At 34.9% G+C, this 21631-nt stretch overlaps 2 protein-coding genes across 2 annotated transcripts; one reads left to right on the forward strand and one right to left on the reverse strand.

The window, feature by feature from the left end:
- The first annotated feature begins 391 nt into the window (after positions 1–391).
- LOC115955753 (NF-X1-type zinc finger protein NFXL2) lies at positions 392–8517 on the forward strand. Its single transcript, XM_031074065.1, has 13 exons — positions 392–1616; positions 2255–2368; positions 2456–2511; positions 2792–2858; positions 3575–3667; positions 4110–4195; positions 4305–4467; positions 4611–4784; positions 4993–5183; positions 5402–5483; positions 5649–5855; positions 7848–7937; positions 8025–8517. The coding sequence occupies exons 1-13, from the start codon at positions 474–476 to the stop codon at positions 8181–8183; spliced, it is 2625 nt and encodes an 874-aa protein (XP_030929925.1). The 5' UTR covers positions 392–473; the 3' UTR covers positions 8184–8517.
- A 6728-nt stretch (positions 8518–15245) lies between these two features.
- On the reverse strand, positions 15246–18123 carry LOC115955374 (putative serine/threonine-protein kinase-like protein CCR3). Its single transcript, XM_031073485.1, has one exon. The coding sequence runs from the start codon at positions 17880–17882 to the stop codon at positions 15513–15515; it is 2370 nt and encodes a 789-aa protein (XP_030929345.1). The 5' UTR covers positions 17883–18123; the 3' UTR covers positions 15246–15512.
- Between the last annotated feature and the right edge of the window lie 3508 nt (positions 18124–21631).

Genomic DNA, 21631 nt, shown 5'->3' on the forward strand with positions numbered 1-21631 from the left:
AAATAGTATCATTTGTACATCTCATAATTTAATAATATTGAAGTGTTTATCTTTATAGTGAAACTCATTTTATTATAATTTCTGTCATTGTATTCTATTTTTCTTTGAGGATATTGATAATCTAATAATATTCGTTCATCTTATTATAGTGAAATTCATATGTTTTCATTTCAATTATCGATTTAATTTATTCTCTGTACCTATATTTGGCCATTGGCCAAGGGTTTTACACTATAAAAAAATAAATAAATAAAAGAGTGTAATACAACAATTTTAGAATAGAAGTGACAGAGACTAAAAATTTATAATCAGATCATCATACCATTCAATTTTTGGTATAAACCCCAATCTCTTATATTATGCATAAGAGCCTCTATGGTTAAGCTAACTGAATCCTACACCGACTGTCTAGCTTCATAAACTTGTGATAGATTCAAAAAGCCTATTAACCAGCCTGAGCTGGACGAGTAAAAATGACCTCGACCAACGACGACCACCGCCACCGCCAATTCTCCGACTCCGATTCCGACTCAGACCACGGCCACACCGGATCCTCCTCCCTCCTCCACGCCGACCTCTCCAACTCCATTTTCAAATCCTACCTCGAATTCACCAACCAATCATCTCCCTCCGCGTCGGACCTCTCCAAAATCCAATCCTTCCTCACCACCTCCTCCTCCGGCGCTCTCTCCTGCCTCATATGCCTCGAGCGCATCAAACCTTCTCACCCGACGTGGTCCTGCTCCTCCCTCTGCTTCGCCGTCTTCCACCTCGCCTGCATCCAGAGCTGGTCCCGCCAGTCCTCCGATCTCTCCGCCGCGCGCGCCACCACGCGCCTCCCCATCTCCTCCCAGCACGCCTCCGAAATCTCCACCTGGAACTGCCCCAAGTGCCGCGTCCAATACTCCAGATCCCAAATCCCTAAACACTACCACTGCTTTTGCGGAAAATTACAAGACCCGCCCTCCGACGACCCGTGGATCCTACCGCACTCTTGCGGCGAGGTCTGTAACCGTCCTTTAAAACACAACTGCGGCCATAACTGCTTCCTGCTGTGCCACCCTGGCCCCTGCCCTTCCTGCCCGAAACTCATCAAATCCAAATGCTATTGCGGCGCCGTTTCCGAAGTCCGCCGCTGCGGCTTCAAAAACTTCTCCTGCAACAACCTCTGCTCGAAACGGTTACAATGCGGGGTCCACAAATGCGCCCAGCCCTGCCACGACGGGCCCTGCCCTCCCTGCGCGGCGCGTGCGTTCTACGCGTGCCGGTGCGGGAAGGAAAAGCAAGAAAGGGAGTGTCACGATCGCGAGTTTCGGTGCGAGGGCGCGTGCAACAGGGCGTTGAAATGCGGGAAGCATCGATGCGAGAAAGGGTGCCATGAGATTGGCGGGTGCGGGGAGTGTCCGCTACAAGGGAAACGGGCGTGTCCGTGCGGGAAGAGAGTGTATGAAGGGATGCCCTGCGATGTTACGACGCCGTTGTGCGGTGCGACTTGCGATAAGACTTTGAGCTGTGGTCTGCATAGGTGTCACGAGCGGTGCCACCGTGGGACGTGTATGGAGACTTGTAGAATCGTCGTGATCAAGTCGTGCCGGTGTGGGAGCCTCAGGAAAGAGGTATTCACTTTTGCTTTGTTTGCCTTTTGAAGTTTTGTTGAATTTAGAAACGAGCAATGCTAGGGACAAATTTCGATTCGAGTAACGTCGTTTTCATATGCATTAATCTGTAATGAATGAATTGTGAAATTTTTTTGTGTTGCTAGGTTTAATTGATTTGGTGCTATAGTGGTTGCTTTTAGTCTCTAACAAGTTTAAAGTAGTCTGTTTTATACCCTTGAAAACTTAGGTGATCGATTTTAGTTTCTAGCAAAGTTAGAGGGATTAATTTTAGTTTCTAACGAGTCTAATAGAGTGATCACTCTAAATTTCATAGATTAAAATCATTCATGGACTAAACTTTAGGGACTAATGGTAAATTTTAAGCCTAAAAATAGTATGAGCAATGTTAGAAACACCAACACGTCATAAAATATATATAGGAGTGGCACTAGCAAGTAGTGATTGGAGCAACATCACCTCCACATGGTACGACCAGTAATACCACTTATAGTTTATGCCGGTCACAAGATGCCACCTCAATAATTGTGAAAAAAGTTTTGAAATTTTGTGTGTCACTAGCCTTATTGAAAAATGTTTTGTGTGGGTTTAAACTTTTGGAAGTTTAGTATGGGAAAGTGTAATTGAATGTAGAATAGGTTCCTTGTTATCAAGATTTGGCATGTGAAAGGAAGTGCCAGATAATGCGGGACTGTGGGCGTCATGCTTGTAAGCGTCGTTGCTGTGACGGGGATTGCCCTCCATGCTCAGAGGTTGGTGTTTGTGTGTGTGTGGCTAATTCAGTGTTGTTACTTTATTTTGAGGAACTATTTGTGACTATTGATTTTTTGAAATCTTAGGTTTGTGGCAGGAAGCTAAGATGTAAGAACCATAAATGCCCTGCCCCGTGCCATAGGTATGTGGCCTTTTCTCATTTGCTGTAAGCTACAGATGGTGATTCTGTTGTCATATGGTATATGGTGCTTAGGGTGTTTGTTGAGATAACCATTAAATTTGAGGAGTAGGAGGAATATCTACGGTTAAGTTAAGCTGAATATGATTAAATTTGTTTGGCAGGAATAGGATACAGTAGGTTCTGCTAATGTAAGAAGGTTATGATTAGTGGATTGTTTCAATTTGTATAATCATGAATTATCAAAATGTGAGCCTAAATGATGGTCAGTTTGTTGTTGCAGAGGTGCCTGTGCTCCTTGCCCAGTGATGGTGACAATTTCATGTGCTTGTGGTGAGACACACTTTGAGGTGTGATTTTGGTCTTTTAAATTCTGTAATTTGGTTTCTTACTGGCAATTGGCTTTTCTTGTATTATTTCACTTGGATTCGTGAATGATTGTTCTTTATTGGGATTGGTTGTGACTGTTGTGAAATCATTGTTGTTTTCTGGTCTCAAGGAGGACCATCTCTTTTTTCTGCATTAATTTTGTCTCTGGTCCCTATAAGTGAGAAAATTCAGATATAATTGGTAATGTCTTTCATGACAAAACCTTTTTTACAACACCTAGTGCTGGGATGGTGTTCACTGGACATAATGACCATGTATAACATGCTCATTTCCTTCGAAAATTCACAAGGGCTCAAATGTTACAGTAGAGATGATGACTTTTTCATTTGTGAAGTTTTCATCTTAAACACCAGGCTCTATGAAGCTTGGAGCAGTTTTTATTACCATTCCATTCTTTTGTTATATTGAGTATTAGAACTCTTCTAGTACTTGTTATTAACAGTTGTAATGTAGGTACCCCATGCTAGTAGTCATATAGGATGTTAGAAATGTACAAATAACATTGCCACTGTCTTCAATAATGGTATTAAGCTTTTGTATAAATTGCTTCCCCACCCCCCCAATCAACCCCTTCTAAAAATGAAATAAAGAAAGAAAAGACTTCCATGCAGTGAATGCATGCTTGCTCTTAATTAGACTGTCTTTGCTGAGTACTTTGTAATGGATTTTGTATCAGGTTCCTTGTGGTACTGAGATGGATCAAAAGCCTCCTAGATGTCCCAAGCAATGCCATATTGCTCGTTTATGCAGGCATGGATCAAATAGCAAGGTACTTGGTTGCTTGTTTCATTTCCATGAAGATTGGTTAGATCAATTGAAGACATTAGAGCATTCTAGATTTCTTCAGATATATGTCAACACTCTCTAAGAAAATAATATGAGTGGTCCTCTACATTGGGAGCATACTGGCATTTGCCAACAATCATCATGATTTCTTCTTCCTGATTTTTTAGCCAATGGCCATCTTGATTTTCTTCCATGTGTGGTTAATAAAGTAATGAAACTGAATACTTGAAATTCCCTGGGATGTCAATGAGGAGATGGTTCTTGATATCTTTAGAAGTTTTAGGTTTTTATCTGTAATTATGCCTGTAGCTCTTGCAGAAGAAAAGATTAGTCATTCACTGCTTGTTCTGTCCCAGAGATTTTTTTTTTTTTTTTTTTAAAAAAAAAAAAATTTTAACAATACTTTTTTTTTTCTTTTTTTCCAGCCACACAAATGCCATTATGGTGGTTGCCCCCCATGTCGGTTAATTTGCGATGAAGAATATCCATGTGGCCATAAGTGCAATCTAAGGTCTGCAGTATTTTAGTTCATGAATGTTATCTTAAAATCTCCTTGAGATTATGATACTAGATAATGGCCTTTCTTATGCAACTTATACTTGTTTTCCTTTTGTGTTCAGGTGTCATGGCCCTATATCTCCTCCTAATCCTGAATTTACATTGAAACCAAAGAAAAAGAAGTCAATACATCAGACTGAATATACGCCTGGTTCTCCATGCCCTCCTTGCCCAGAACTGGTTTGGAGATCATGTGTTGGCCAACATGTTGGGGCAGATAGAATGGTTGGTTGCATTTTCCTTGCTATAAATGGATAAAATATTTTAACTTGCGACTTCATTTTCTAGAACAATCAATGCCATTTTAGCCTCATTTTCCCCAGATTTTTTTTGGGAAAAAAAAAATAATGGTTTTCCCCTTGTATCAGATGGTGTGCTCAGATAAAACACAATTTTCCTGTGATAATTTATGCGGAAATCCTTTATCTTGCGGCAATCATTATTGCACTAAAACTTGCCATGCCTTGAAGAACCTTTCTGCAACAACCTTCAAGAAAGAAAGAAGCAATTCTTGTGAAGAGTGTCATCTTCCTTGCCAAAAGGTGTTTACTCTTATATTTCCTCCATTCCTCAAGTGTTATGTTCTGTATTTTCTCATGAATTCTCCTCATCTTGTGGACTGAATTGTGTCCTTACTAAGTGACTTTTCACCCTTGTATGTCTGAGTGAAGAATGGATGTATTTCTTCAGCCTCATCATTTACTCTCACAACTCATTATTTGCCTTCTTATTTTAAATGTCCTCATTCAGGAGAGAAGACCCACATGTTCTCATCCTTGCCCCTTGCCATGTCATCCTGGAGAATGTCCTCCTTGCAAAGTACTTGTAAAACGATCATGTCATTGTGGTTCAATGGTCCATGTCTTTGAGTGTTTATACTACAACAGCCTGTCTGAAAAGGAGCAGATGGCTGTTCGCTCATGTGGTGGACCTTGTCATAGGTAATTCAAAGATATATGCTCACATTAGCATATGGAGGCATGGTTGTTGATTCACTTATTCTATTTACATGAGTAAACTAAACGTACTTACTGAAGAAAAGTAAACTCAATAGAGCCTCAGTCTAAATTTATATATTCTTCATGATTGCTCTGGTTTTATTCTTTTGGGTTAAGAATTGTGACTGAAATGAGGCTTAAAGGTGATTGTGATTATGCAGGAAGTTGCCCAATTGTACACATCTATGCCCAGAGACGTGTCATCCTGGTGCATGCCCATCTCCTGACAAGTGCCGCAAGAAGGTAATAATGTTAATAACTTTATAGGGACGATCTTGTTGTTTAATTGAACACATGGATTTCATATCTTGTTTTTGGTCTTGAATCTCAAATATTATCCAAAAAACATTACCATTGGAACTGGCATTTGTATATTTGATTTACCTTGTCAACTCTTTCTCTTGCAAGGTTTTTGTTCGTTGTAAATGCCAAACCTTGAAAAAAGAATGGTTTTGTCAAGATGTGCAAGCAGCCCATCGGAATGCTGGTTCAGATCCCAGAGATATACCAAAAAATCAGTACGGAATTGGACTTCTTCCTTGCAATTCTGCTTGCAAGAGTAAAGTACAAGTTGTTGATTCAGAGTTACACTCACGTAAATCTAAAGTCATGGAGGTAATATCCTTTGAATTTTGCCAGAATTTTTGTGGATTCCTGCTGCATCATCTATTCTGGCTGGCATTTCTAGTTGTATGGTTATTTTGAACTTGAAAAGCAGTCTCTCTTTGCTTGGTTTTCTCATGCGTGCTACAAGATTAGATGTGTAATTGTGTATTGATTCAACCAGACTCAACAAGAGGCTCTAGTTTGGTAGAGAGTGTTGATGCCATATACACCTTTCAAATGGCTCAGCTCGTTGATTCATATCTACCAGATATGGGAACTTTTGGTTTCTTGAGCCCCTTACTTACCAGGATGTCATTGTCTGCTTCCTGAAACCTTTTGCAACTTGGCTGTCATTTGACAGAAGAGGTTGAACTTTTTCCATGTACCATGGACTGATTTCTCTAATTGCAAAAATGAATAAATAAAAAATAGGTACAGTTGTAGTACGGGTTCTTCACTTGGGAAACATAGGAAATAGTGGGGATGGCAAAACGAAGAACATGTTTCTTCATGCACAACCCATAACAGGGGATTCAGTGGACAGTGAAATCTATGCACTACCCATTCCCAAGTTGGTTGCTGATAGGTTGGAGAGAATTCAGAGGAACTTTCTGTGGGGTGCCACAAAGGACGTGTTAAAATTCCTGTTGGTGGCATGGGATAAGGTTTGTCTACCTGTTGAGGCAGGCGGTTTGGGGATTATGAAGATAGGGAGGTTTAATCAAGCTTTATTGGGGAAGTGATTATGATGCTTTGGACATGAAATTACTCAGTTGTGACGATGTGTGATAGCTTCGAAGTATGGGGTAGACGGGTGGTTCAACTAAGGGTGCATGGTTGTAGTCTTTGGCAGAGTATCAAAGTGGGGTGGGACAGTTTTCTCCCACGTCTTTTGAGGTTGGTGACGGTACATGTATAAGATTTTGGCACGTTCGTTGGTGTGGGAACCTTCCCTTGAAGGATTTGTATCCTGACCTATTTGTTTGTGCAACTGACAAAGATACCTCCATTTTTGCTTCTCTGTATTAGCAATAGATCAGTGGGGCTAGGAGCTGGGACGTGTGTTTTCTTAGAGACTTTCATGATTGGGAGTTGGATTCAGTGAATTCCTTTCTAGACCTATTATATTCCTAGATGCCTAGGGGGTTGGGGGATGATAGGTTGAGATGGTGCCTAAATGGGAGTGGCATATTTGATGCTCGTTCCTATTATAAGGTGATTTGTGGTACAAGCGTGTCTTCATTCCCTTGGAAGAGTATTTGGTGTGTTAAGACCCCCAAGAGGGTGTCTTTCTTTGTTAGGATAAGATTCTGACTAATGATAATCTTCTTAAGAGAGGTTTTTATTTAGTTGAATGGTGTTGTATGTGTTGGTGTCAAGGACAAATAATGGACCACTTATCGCTTCATTGCAATGTTGCCTATGGCTTGTGGAGCGGAGTATTCAAGATATTTGGGAATATCTTGTCAGTAGTAGCTCTTTTACTTGGATGGAGGAATTTGTTTGGGAGACACTACTCTGATGTTTGGAGTCTTACTCCATTGTTTTTTATGTGGAAAGTGTGGAAGGAAAGGAATACCCGTACTTTTTAGGATAAGGAGCAATCCCATGATCATTTGAAAGCCTTGTTGATCCAAACCTTGTTTGGTTAGTCTCATGCTTGGGGTTTTACTCATTTTCACTCTATTTTGGAGTTCCAAGACTCTTTATTTTCCTGTTGATTTCTTTGTAATCTTTTAAATACTTTTGTGTTCATCATCATGAACCTGAAGTAATCTTTGTTTGACTGAATAATACTACTTATGAAAAAAAAATTAAATAAATAAATAATCTATGCTACTGAAAATATCAGTCTAAAAAATTAATATCCATCTCTGAAAATTATTGCACGAAACTTTTCATACTTGAATCTTGCTTATGTTTTGCATATAAAATTCAGTAGCATTTTGGTAGATGAGCTCTATAAGGTCAAATCTAATACCACGGAAATTTTGTTTACAGGAAAAGGAGCCAGAAACTGAAAAGAATGTACCAAAGCGTAAAAGGAGACGACAACAGGTACAAGAAGGCAAGCAAATATCAAGACTGCAGGTTTGTTATTTTTCCAAAGGGAAAAAAATGAGTTCTTTCAAGTGCCCTTTTATTTACTCATTAACAGAATCTGTTCTTTATAAACAGAAAATTGTTGCGGCTATGAAGTGGCTACTTCTTATTGTCACCCTTGTGGTGGTCCTAATTGCTATAGCAAATTATGGTTACAAGGGTCTCATGTGGCTCTCTGATTGGATGAACGAAGTTGAAGAGCAAAGACAAAGAAGAACATACCGTCGGGTCTAAACATTCTTGAGGCTTTTTTTTCTTTGATACTTGAAATGTGAATAGATCTACAGAAGGTTAGTACATTAAATCCTATAGGCGTTGATTACTCACCATGCATTCCTTTCCTTATCGGCGAGAAGATGATCATTCACCATTTTTCAGAAGAAAGTTTGGAAGTGGTCGAAATTTTGGAATTTTGTCCCTCACTAAATTAGTAGTGTGAACCATAGAATTGATATTATGTATTCCCAAATCATGAATATAATTCTTGAACGCTGATACCTTAATTGGTGATAAATTATGACATGAAAATAATGGAGCCATTTGTGATTACTGCAGAACTTTTCAAGAATTGTCGAGCTGTCTGAGCTGGTTTTTGAAATAACCAACTACATTACTGATTAGAAACCTGATACAACAATTATACATGATTTATTCACTGATTGATTGATTTTACACAATGTATTTCCATTTCTGATTTTCTTCTTTTTATTTGTCTCTCTTTTTGAGTTACTTGTATCTGTTTTAAGTACAAAGTGTTCACCATCATGAACATGATGTCCTTTTTATGCAATAAATCTTTTTTTACTCATAAAAAAAAAATCACTGATTGATTGATTGATTTTAAAACTACTTTATGACTATTTGAATGTGAAAACACTAAAATTTAAAAATTCATTTGTGGATAGGATGTGCGTTTGGAAGAATCAATTCTAAAACCATAAAACTGAGATAATTAAATCTTCTTTTCTTTTCTTTTTTTCATTAGGAATGAAATAATTAAATCTTGGCTAACCAGGTTTCATGACATGCTAAACACCCCTTTTAATTGGTCATTTTGCGCAGGTTGGGATTGGTGCGAATAAGTACCGGAACATGTGAAAGTTTAAACTGGTTTTATGTTGAAAAATGAATGTGAAAACACTAAAACTAAAAAAAAAAACCCACTTTTGAGGAGAATTGCGTGTTTAAAAGAATCAAATCTAAAAGTAGTTTTGTATTTTTAATATGATTTTATTCAATTCAATTGACTGGACTAAGAAAAAGTCATCAAACTGAATAATTAAAAACCAGTTATTTAGCTAACCAGGTTTCATGACATGTCAAACACCCCTTTGAAGAGGTCATTTTGTGCAGGTTATCTTATTGGTTGCATTGAGCACAATAAGATAAGAATAGTGCTTAACTTTTTCCGTAAACAATATATATTATATTGGGCTTGTTTCTGGGTTTTATAAATTGGAGAGCTCATATTGGTTCAGATGCTTGAAATGAATTGAGCTGTAGTTAAATTTGGACGGTGCTGTCACAGACTGAGTCTTCTTATATGAAAACAGATGATGACTGACTATGAAAATGAAGCGCACACTTGTGTATGCTGCTATCGAATAAAGCAAAACGTGTTGGACTCGGTCCCTCGCAATTTTCTTCACGTTCTTCAGCCGTGTGAAATGTGCATGAGTGATGACACCTGAAAGCAACACAAAGGAGGTGTGTTCTAAGGCTTCTAGGACTAGAAAACAAACGCGAGGGAGTGTGAGAATTTTGTGTCAACGTCGTGGATTATGGGCGCTTTACATGGTCATATATTATATAGGGTTTTACTAACATATGACTATTGCTATGATTCCATGGATTAGGTCAAGCTTTGAAAAATACTAATTCAATAACGGGCTACAATTTAACCCAAAATTCTACTAGTTATTTATGACTCCTATCAAATAATGACCACCTTGTTAAAGGACACTAGGAAGTGCCAATTGAACGGATCGATCATTAATTTGATACAACTAAATATTAGGTATTATAATCAAACTCAAGTTAAAATTTGATTATGATACATCTTCAAGCGATTAAGTGGACTCTTAATTGAAATGCGATGCTTACTACTATATGGTTCACAATTAGTTTAATGATTCCGCATACTCCTTAAACGTTGGTTGAAGCGTATCTTTGGTTTAAGGTATAATTACATATTTAGTCTTACACCTTTATCTCATATTTCAAAATGGTACCTATCCTTGAAATGTTTCATTTTAATTCTTATACTTTATGTATGTGTCAAAAAATGTCCCTAACATTAAATCTTGCTTTGATTTTGAGTTGGATATTCAATGAATTCCCATGAATTTTGATAGCAGCTAGAGGTGGGCATCCAAACAACCAACCCAGTAAAATCTGGACCCAATACAACCTAAACACCTTGGGCTAGTTTTTGCGAGTTGGTGGGTTAGGTTGTAATTTTATTTTGAGCCGCAAGTTGGACCGAATTGGGATTTTCTTTTTCCGATCCATTTTACTCAAACGACCCACCATATATATTAGTTCATTTTATTACCTTTATTTTAATTTTGTTATTTTCTGGTATTTTGAGAATTAGTTATTGTAAGGACTAAACTTGGATTGGACCCAGTATAAGATTGAGTTTAAGCCCAACAAGCCCAAACAATGAATTTATAGAGTGTGGGTGAAAGAATTAGTTCTACTTCTGAAGATAGACAATAAAAGTTGCTGAATTAAGATTGTTAAGTACAAGTAAAATAAGCAAATCTGTCCTCGGCAAGGCCTGAGGAGCTTATGTTATAATATCTTATTAATGAACACAGTTTCAAGAGTTCACAATGTTATTACAAAGATTTCTTGATTTTTTCCAATCCCCACTTTTAGGCCAACTTCTCATACCATACCCGTGTAGGTTGGATTCTAGGAACTCCTTCTTGTCTCGTCCAACACCTCCCAGAACCATCAACTAGTAGCTGTAAGGCTGCTTGACCATTGTTCAGATATCACCTCCACATTAATGCGGCCAGAGAGTTAGTTGGGAGGCATTTAATATGGAGGTAGCAGCTTTTGAAGATGTTTGTCGCCTCCTTTTGCTCATACCTTATCCAATGTCCGACTCTTAGTTGTGATGCAACTTTGAAGGATGTTTGGGGTGATAAGGCATTCTTACTGACCTCGGATCTTCGTTTCCGAGATGATTTTTCTCCTCGGACGTATTTTGGGCTATTACATTTATTTCTTCTTCTTATACCATTCCCATTATAACTTTGTTTGACCATCCTCGGATTGATTGATATCCTCGGATTGGGTCATAGGCCCAACTCAGACAGTTTCAATAGTTCCTTCTAGATGATTAGCCCCTACAGTTATAATGAATTTGGAATATAACTTATGCATATTACATGAATTATAATATTTTGTTAAAAAAATACATACTTTATGAAAGTACATTTTTTACAATGAAAATTTAGAAACAAATAATAATAAGTAAGATTAATTTATTTAATCAAAACTATCATATGCAAATATATACGCATAAGTTGCAACTTGAAAAAAATAATAAACAAAAAAAATAAATAAATAAGTGGGGTGCAAGAAGGATTCTATGGAAAGACCATTGGTGAATATATATATATATATATATATATATATTTATATATATAAGTTTTAAAGTTTTGATAATGGATTTTTAGTTGGAGTAGGATTTAAATTTCTAAAACTTAGATGATAAAATTTTAGCTAAATTAAATTATAATTAAATATTATCCCTTTGATTTGAGGAAATATATCCTAATAATTAATAATTTTTTTTTAAATGATTAATAAAACGTAAGGAGCAACTTGAGGGGGAAAAAGCGTGGGATGTTGTGTGAGGGGGAATTAACAAGTTTATTTTATTTTGTTTTATTTTCTAGGGAAGGAAGTTTTAAAAAAATTATAATAGACTTTTAGTTTGAATAGAATTTAAATTTGTTAAAATTTAAATGATAAAGTCTTAGGTAAATTAAACTATTGTTAATTTTATCCCTTAATTTGAGGAAATATATACTAACAATTAATAATTAATTAATTTAATAATTAATGAGAGTAGTTGTTTATTAGGAAAAAAAATTGCTCGAGAGAGAGAGTATCATATAAATTTATCAACTTCAATGGATCTATACAACATGTATATCATTCCAATACAAATACATATGCATAAGTTGCAACTCAAAAAAAAAAAAAAAAAAAATGAGGTGTAAGGGAGATTCTATGGAAAGACAAAGACCATTGGTGAATATATATAAGTTTTGAAATTTTGATAATAAATTTTTAGTTGGAGTAGGATTTAAATATCTGAAACTTAGATGCATGTTGCATGTTTTGTTAAAACACTTATTGTTACTTTATCTAAATAAATTGATAAGAACAAATAAGTTGTTGTCTTTGTTAACTGAAACTTAAATGCATATTGCATATTTTGTTAAAACATTTATTATTACTTTATTTAAAGAAATTAATATTTACAAATAAGTTGTTGTCTCTATCAACTGAAACTGAAACTTAAATGCATGTTGTATGTTTTATTAAAACACTTATTGTTACTTTAGTCTCTATCAACTGAAACTTAGATGCATTTAGCATGTTTTGTCAAACACTTATTGTTATTTTATCTAAAGTACATGTTACATGTTTTATTAAAACACGTATTCTTACTTTATCTAAAGAAATTTATACGAATAAATAAGTTATTGTTTCCATCAATTGAAACCTAGATGCATGTTGCATGTTTTGTTAAAAAATTTATTATTATTTTATCTAAAGAAAATGATAAGAACAAATAAATTGTTGTCTCTATCTAAAAAATTATTTTTTATCCAAAATATTGCTATAATTTGGTGAAACCACTTGGTACAACCATGAATTTTAAAATCTACCAATTATATGCATTGACATGTGAATTTATAAAATTTGTAATGAGTTTAGTATATCTTCTTTCTTTCTTTTTTTGATTGATTTCAACAAATGGTATCTAGATTTTGGAATTGTTACATTGAATTTTGATTCACTTAACTAGAATTGCTTATAATTAAATGATCTAAAATTTAAATATCCATCCATTTTAAAATGAGAAGATTGAATCTTGTTATACTATCAAAATTTAAACAATAATCATTACTATTTTTGATATATTTTTAAAGAGAAGTCATACATCCGCAACATTTTCACAATAAATCATAAGTGGTAAGTTGTTATTCGTTCTAATTTGAATCCACAACTTAAATTACTTTTTTGCTCATCCATAAGAATCAGTAACAACCTGCCACTTAAGATTTATCGTAAAAATGTTGTGAAAATATGTGTACATAGGATTTCTCATGAATAATTAATACTATGATAAAATTCGGTTTTTACTCTTTCTTTTTTTTTTTTTTTTTGGAGCAAAAAATTTATTTATTTTACTTATTAGTTATTACAATAGATAAAGCCATAAAACATAGAGATACCCTAATTCTTGTGTTTTGGATATAGTTACCTTGGGTGCCGTAAGGGGTGTCGTCTGATTTGCACGTCGTAAACATTATCCAATTTTTTATCCACATGAATTTTTGAGCAAATGGTATCTGCATTATTCTCGAGTCACATCCTTCAATCTTTGATTCACTTAGCTACAACCGCCCATAATTAAATGAGTTAAATAATAATGGCCAATTAATGGACAAAAAGAAAATAATAATTGCTGATTCGCTGTTTTGCATATAGAGATTTGGGCATAAAATTCCAATAGGCAAGAAATGGATGATTCATAACTTTATTCATGTGCAGTGGTGGGGTCTCCTATATACATTATACTTGTGTTTCATAATTAGTTGCATTTTTTTTTGTATGAAACACACACCCAAGTCTCATTAAAATTTGTGCATAGTCTTCACCAAATATCTAAATTATTATGAACAATGGAGGTGGTGGCGGCCACCGGCCACCTAGAGTTTAGACTCACCCTTTCTCTGAGTCTGTTCCTCACACTATATTAGATGCTAGTATTAAATTTATAGAGTTATTGATTTGATTGGTATTAACTATAGCATATTTACATTAAATATTTAAATGCTTTGCTTGGTTATTAAAATTTAAGAGGCACCGTTTGATTTAATGAATTTATTCTCATAGCTGAAGTCCAATAGCATAGCATCATAGTGATGCAGATCCAGAGTATTGGGATCTTGAACAGAGCAGTTTTAATCTTAACTTGTTAAAGGGAATTATAATTTTCACAGTTGTTGAACCTCTGCATTTTATTAAATTTACAAAGTTGTCTTAGATTCTCAATTAAATTGTGGGTTCCTAGTTAATTGAAGAGGTAAAATATTTTGTAATCAAATAAGAGATTTGAGATTTATCATTTTTTACACAAAAAAATTATTGATGTACACAAAAAAATTATTGATGTTTTAATCTGATAATAAAAAATAATTATTATAAGTGAACATCATAAATTAAAATTCTCTTATTTCTTTTTATAAAAATTCTCAATTAAATTAAATTATAAAATTATATACTGATTACTTCAAGAAAAATAATATTATATTTTATTAAAATCAATTATGTGATTCGTTAACCAATAAATCCATATACGACAGTTAAAAAAATGTATAATACAACATCTAAAAAGAAATGTGTGTGGAAATCTAATTAGGTCAACTGATAAAAAATTTTATGGTTTAATAAGAGATTAAGCCTAACTAAAAATCGGTTGGTGTTTTAGTTTAATGATAAAGAGCACAGTAAGAAGTGAATGCCATAATTAGCCCAATTAGTAAATATTTTTATAGTTGAATAAGAGATTTGGAAGATTAACTTTACACCAAAAATCGATTAAAGAGCACAACACAATCATCAACAAATGCATAGTTTGAAACTCAATAAATTAAATATAAAGAAAAAAAAAAAGTGTCCAGAATAGTTGTTGCGTCGTGGAAGTTAAGAAACTACTAGGCCATATCCTATTGACTGCTCTCATTGAATTTTCAAAGTCAAAGTGTGCCCAGCGCGTAAAAGTGTGGACTGCATTCTCTCATTTCAAATTGTCGGACCACAATTCCCATCTACCCCTGTTTTTTAGTGGGACCATAAAAAAATAGCATGGTTGACAAATAAATTTGAGTACCTGCACTGTGGGAGCAAAGGACATACGTTACCCCCAGTCTTTGTTCACAAACTTCACCATACTTTTTATCATTCTTTGTGTCATATGCTTATCAAATTTATGAGTGAAAAATACTCTCTGCTGCAATCGGAAATTATTTGGTCAAACAGAAAACAACACATTATATACGTTGATAATAATGAAAACAAAAAAAGGTAACAACTTGAGAGAAAAGAAAGGCTATTTTCCTGAAAAATAAATCATGTAATCCTTCTTTCTAGCTGTTAGTGTTCACAAAATCCTACACCTACAGCTCAATATTAGATGAAAATCCTAAAATTTACAAAACACAATTTTACCCAATGTGATTATCCCCAAAAAAAAAAAAATCAATAAAAATTGAAGAAAAAATGTAATTTTTTTTTCCCTTTGGAATTTCATTCTGAAACAATGGAGATTGTACCACTAGAGATGCTACCATGACTATGATCGCAGAGAGACAATGCCCGGTCCAAATTAGCAACAATGTCAGCCATGGTTGGCCTTTCCCTCCCTTCCAAATTCACACAATGCAATGCTGTATAGGCCATCAGTTCTACTGCCTCTGCTTCATTCAGTTCTGGAGGCCCAACCCTTGAGTCCAAGACCTTTCCCAATTCTCCAGCCATAATTGCTGGCACCGTGAAGTCCACCACACTTATGGGTGCCCCTCCATTTTCACCATTCTTGAATATAGCTCTCTTCCCTGTCAAAAGTTCCAATAATACTACTCCTAGACCATAAACATCACTCTTTGCTGTTAGTACATTAAGACCATAATACTCAGGATCAATGTACCCAACTGTTCCAGCTGCTTTCATTGGCCTATAATCGCGATCAGATTCTGGACCCATTAAAGACAATCCAAAATCAGATACTCTGGCTGTCCAGTAAGCGTCTAACAATATGTTAGAGGACTTGATGTCTCTATGAATTATAGGTGGGACTGCATAATTGTGAAGATATTCGATCCCTCGAGCTGCATCCAATGCGATTTTGATCCTCATTTTCCAAGAATTCAAAACACTGCTACTCTTCTCCACATTGTTCTTGTCATGTAAATGATCATAAAGTGCACCATTCTTCATGAACTCATAAACCAACAGCCTCTCTTCCTTTTCATCACAAAACCCAACAAGCCTAACTAAATGCTTGTGATGAAGCCGTGACAAGAATGCCAATTCTGAATCAAATGCGCTTTCTTTCTCTTGATATTTCTTCATAATTAAACTAGTATCACCCCTTTTGATCGCAACCTCACGGCCATCTACCAATTTGCCTCTATACACAACACCGAAGCTTCCAGCACCAATCTTGTTCTCCAAAGCGAAATTGTTGGTGGCTGCTGCTAGCTCAGCTAGTGAAAATTCCTCAGCCTTATCCGTGTGCTTTGACGAGGTACCACTCCTCTGCCGCCTCATAATCCTCGACCCTTGACGCCTAATTGTGGATGACCTTGAAGGCGGGCTATTGTTCGAGGTTGTTCCATTGTTAGAACTAGCAGCTCTAGTGATTGTAGGTTGCACTGAATTATGCACTTTCTTCTTCCCAAAACAAACACCAGTCCACAAGCAATAAATCACAGTGCAAATACCCGCAAATCCTCCAATCGATCCCACAATGCAAAAGGCCAATAAACCCCTTCTCAAACCCTTGGATGGTGATGAATTCGATGAGGGGGTTGGGGTTGGGGTTGGTGAAGGTACTGGCTGTTGCGTTGAATTTACATTCTTACAAACCGGACAAATAATCCCAAAACCAGAGCATAAACTCTGAGAATCTGGATACACACTACACAAACAATTAGATTGATCCACACAAGGACCTGGAAGAATCTTAGGCAAAGATAACTCAACCCCAGAACTCAAATTACCTTCATTAGGCCACCCGGGTCCCCAACACAAAATCGATAAATCAATCGTCTTTAATCCACAAGTAAAATTAGACCCAGACGCAATTGCTTCAAACGAACCCCCTTCTGTCACATTCAAAGAATATCCCCCTCTCCCACCCCAACACACCGCAAATTGATTCGATTTCCTAATCCCACAACTATGGCTTTCTCCGAGCGACAACTTAAACAAGTCTCCCACCGAATCCGAAGGAACATCTAACTGACCAGAACTGTTATCTCCTTTGCAAACAACAGACTCACTTGAGTTTAACCCACACGCGTGTGAACCACCAGCTACAATACTATTCATCGACATGTTCGTAAAACCACTCTGTATCAAATTCGATAACACAGTATTGCTTCCCCAACACTTAACTTGTTGACTGCTGTTTAAAATTCCACAAGAGAAACCAAACCCAGATGAGATTGACGAAAACGAATCAGACCCAGGTGGCAAATTGAAATCTTTATTGCCTCTCCAGCAATAGACTGAGTTTGTACCATTGAAAGTGGCGCAGACTTGGTCGCCACCGACGGAGAGGTTGTTTAACAAAACGGTGTCGTTGAAGTAAAGGCGTTTGGAGCTGAAGTTGTTAGAGGGGTCCCAGCAGAGGAGACTGTAGCCACCGGAGCGGAGGCCACAGAGGAGGTTGGTGCCGCCGGAAATGGAGGTGAAGTTGGTGTTGGGATCGACGGATATGACTTGGCCACGTTGGTAGCATTGGATGCGTTGGGTTGGTTGTGAGGCTATTATGCCGCAAACGGTGGCGGAGGAGGAGATAACGGCGAGGGTGGCGCCGGAGCCGAGGGCGTGGGTTTTGGAGAGGAGGAGGAGGTGGAGGAAGATGAGGAAGATGGAGGGTAGTTTCGTCATTTAAAGAAGTGGGGTTTTCTGAAGGGTGTGGTGGGTTTGGGTTTGAGTTTGAGTTTGGTGTGCTTCATTGGGCGGAAATGGCCAAGCCAGAGAGAGAGAGAGAGAGGCAAAAGTGGGATTTTCAGCAGAAAAAGAACAGGGCGTATCTTTTTAAAAGAGAGAGTTAGAGAGAGATTGGAGAGTAATTTGGTTTTTTTTGAGAGAGAGAGAGATATGTAGTTACAGGTTTAGTAGAATTGTAGCAGTAAGTAAAAAGTCATGAAAGTTAAAGCTTAAAGGTAGTGTTTGGTCTTGACAACTTTGATTGTGTGAACAGTGTTCACAATATTTACCAAGGATTTGTTTTCTTTTTTTTTTTTCTTTTTTTTTTATTAGGAGTGAGACTTGGGACTTGTGAGTTGTGAGAGACTTTGATTTGAAAAGAAGATGGAACACCACATCCTGATTTTGTCATGTACAGGAGTCTGTCACAGGACTCAGGAGGTTCACTGCAAAAAACCATTGTGAATTAGGATTTAGGAAAGGTTCATGTTCAATAAGAAGTAAGATGCAATTTTTCTTTTGGAATTTGAAAACTACAACCATAGGAAAGAAGATTTGAATCCTAATTCTTATCTTAGAAAAAAAGGAATAGTATTACCAAATTACAAGATTTGTAAAACAAGTAACTATATAAATTCTAAAAATAGGGTTATGTTAACAGGTGTATTTAGGTCAATTGTTAATAAACTACGTTAAGAAAATTTTGACCTCACTTTTATTGAAAATATAAAAAACTGTTAAAAAATTATTGTTTTATCATTTTTTGATTAAAAATAGTTTCTAAAAATAGTTTTGTAAACCAACATTTTTTTTTTTGATTGAAATTTTTGATTGGGCAGAATTCACAAACTACTTACTTAATTCTAGCATTTAATATCGTATTTGGAATTTTTTTTTTAAATAAAGAGTTTTCATAATGTTAAAAGATGTAAATTTTGAATTAGTATACGAACCGAAGGATTTCATTTTATTTAGGAAATGTTTGAGTTGTTATCAACCTAAAGTCAATCTACTAAATTAAAACAATTTCATTTAAAATTAAGATTAGATAAAATAATTAAAATTATTTTAAATTTCTATCTAGAAATATTAGTGGTTTTTTTTTTTTTTTTTTTTTGGAGAAGAATGGTATACTTTAATGATGTTTATGAGAGAACAGAGATTAAATTTAATATTACCTAGAATATAAGATACTATAATGATGCATGTTCTTATTATATCTTTCATACTTGCAAAATTTTAAGAAAATCAAACAACAATTGCTATACTATTAAACAAATGTTAAAATTTCAAGTTTTTGTAATTTAAAAATGTGTATAAAAAATAAGTTTATTTATCGAATAGTAAATAACATCTGTTTTGAACGAAATTTGATATGCATTTAACAGTTGCATTTTCAAAATTAACACTCAAAATAGAGATACATGAGAGGTTTGTAATTTTTCCTAAATAATTTTTCTTTTTGTTTAAGGTGCTTAAAAAATGCTGGTAAAAACTAAAAACACTGATTTTAATAATGAACCAAACACATCCTTAATCGTTTGTTGGTAGTACGGGGATCACCAAACACGGTTGTCGAAACTAAAATTCAAATACTCGCCGCCACTGACGAACACGTAACATCGCTATCGTCTACGCGCCTGAATATGAAGCACGTGCATGCAATAATGAAATGAAATGAAGCACAACCAAAGCAAATTTGTAAAACACAGGACAGGTGGCGCGATTTGACCAAAAAAGTCTGCGAATCCGTTTTATCTCAAAGTTAAAATCCGTGTACGTGTGTGTGTGTTTTTTTAAAAGCAATTGTGTTTTTTTTAGACTTGGCAAAATTGGATTCAACTTAAATTCAAAGAAAAATATTGGAGTCGAACTCAAGAATTTTTAATTTTGATCTAAAGAAAAAATGGGTTGACCTGTGTTACTGTGTCACCCTTTTTTCAACAATTTTTTATTTTTATATTTATATTTAATTCAAACCATTTAAACTAGCAAATAATTTCAAATGCTAAACTACGTAAATGTAACATGATTTCAATCATCCAAAGGTTTTTCTCCAAAAAAAAAAATCTAATATGACTATTGGGAGGTTCAAACTTCAAAGAATTTGAGAATTATTAAGAATCTATGAATTATTTAATTTTTATTTTTTAGTATTTGTATTTGTATTTGTATTTTTAACATTTTTTTGCATGTGAAAAAAAAGACCAATTTTCTACCCGAATCTGATTAACTCATCTATTCACAACCTATTTTAAGACGATCAATTTTTTACCCGAACTTGATTAACTCGACCAGACCCGTTGCTAGGTCTAGTTTTTTTCTTTTTCTTTTTTAACATGTTAAAGTTGTTTATAGTCTTATAAGTTGCAATGCTTTCTAACTTATAAAGATGATTAATTAATTATATTCAAAATTCAAAATAGAAATCCTAATCAGTCAAATTACATGAAATATAGGCTGCTGTTATAGATTCTAGGGAGAAAAAGGAGACAGAAAGGGACATATGGTGGGTATCGTTCTTGGCTCATTTATAATTTTCAATGGAGTAGAAAAGGGTCAATCACGTCCGGGAGATATCCAAAGGGCCAAAAACAAGTTGGCTGGTCAATGCAAAAACTCCAGAAACAATCCCCATCGTTTTGAATATTACACCTTCATCCATAATTTCCTTCACCACATAACACTCTTTAGTTTCTTTTTTTGGTTATTACAAATCGTAACGCTATGTTTAAGAGATGAGTTTAAATTAAATCCTATAACTACAAACTTTCCACACACACACACACACACACAAAAAAAAAAAAAAAAAAGATTCAAACTTTCCAATTAAACTATAAAATTTAAGAGGGTTATGAATTAAACTTTATAGTTTTGAATTCTAAATCTTTAAAATCATATCTATTTAAATTTGGAACCTTCGAGGGTTGATTTAAAGGGTTTACCGTTCACATTGATATAAATTTTGAAATTTTAGAATTTGATTTGAAATTAACGAAATTATAGGAGTTACTTTGTAATCATCCTGAAAATTTTAGGTTTAGTTTGGTTGAAATTATACCAGTTAGAACTTTGAAATTAAACCACCCCTGTTTTCAAAAAAAAAAACCACTCCTAAAATATAGGGTTTAAAATGAAACCTTTCCTTTTTAAGAAAACAAAATTAGGAAGTTAATTTATAGTATTGTATTGAGATTTCTCACCAAATTTGATTTGTTTAATTTGGAACCTGAATTGTTTGTTGAATTTATTTTTTATTATGTTGCCTAAAAAATTAAGATTTCTAACCAAATTTAGTTATACAATATTACAATCTTTTTTTCTTTTTTTTTTTTATATCTACAATATTACAATCTATGTTAAATATATATGAATAATTGAATACCATAGAATGGATATATGGATTAGAATACTGTATTATTCTTTTTTTTTCTTTTTTAATTCGAGAATACTGTATTATTCAATCTCAAATAAGATGGAAACCATATAACCATACGCCAAAGGCTACGTATATAAATGGACCGGTCAATTAATATCACCGGCCTGTACCGTTCACAATCAATATATAGCTAAAAACTTGATGCAACATATGATATAAAACTTGATGCAATATATAGCTAATATATATATATAGCTAAAAAAAAAATCTATTGGAATGGAACATATGATATATTAATTAATAATAATCCTCGCTCTGTGTGAACATT

The sequence above is a fragment of the Quercus lobata genome, chromosome 8 (assembly GCF_001633185.2).
Source record: "Quercus lobata isolate SW786 chromosome 8, ValleyOak3.0 Primary Assembly, whole genome shotgun sequence".
In the NCBI taxonomy this organism is placed as follows: Eukaryota; Viridiplantae; Streptophyta; class Magnoliopsida; order Fagales; family Fagaceae; genus Quercus; species Quercus lobata.

Bases quoted from the DNA above. Each gene is read 5' to 3' on its own strand.
- LOC115955753 (XM_031074065.1), top strand. From the start codon at position 474: ATGACCTCGACCAACGACGACCACCGCCACCGCCAATTCTCCGACTCC. The intron at 2,369-2,455 runs GTTGGTGTTTGT...TTGAAATCTTAG, and splicing joins ATTGCCCTCCATGCTCAGAG to GTTTGTGGCAGGAAGCTAAG. The intron at 2,859-3,574 runs GTGTGATTTTGG...ATTTTGTATCAG, and splicing joins GTGGTGAGACACACTTTGAG to GTTCCTTGTGGTACTGAGAT.
- LOC115955374 (XM_031073485.1), bottom strand. From the start codon at position 17,882: ATGACGAAACTACCCTCCATCTTCCTCATCTTCCTCCACCTCCTCCTC.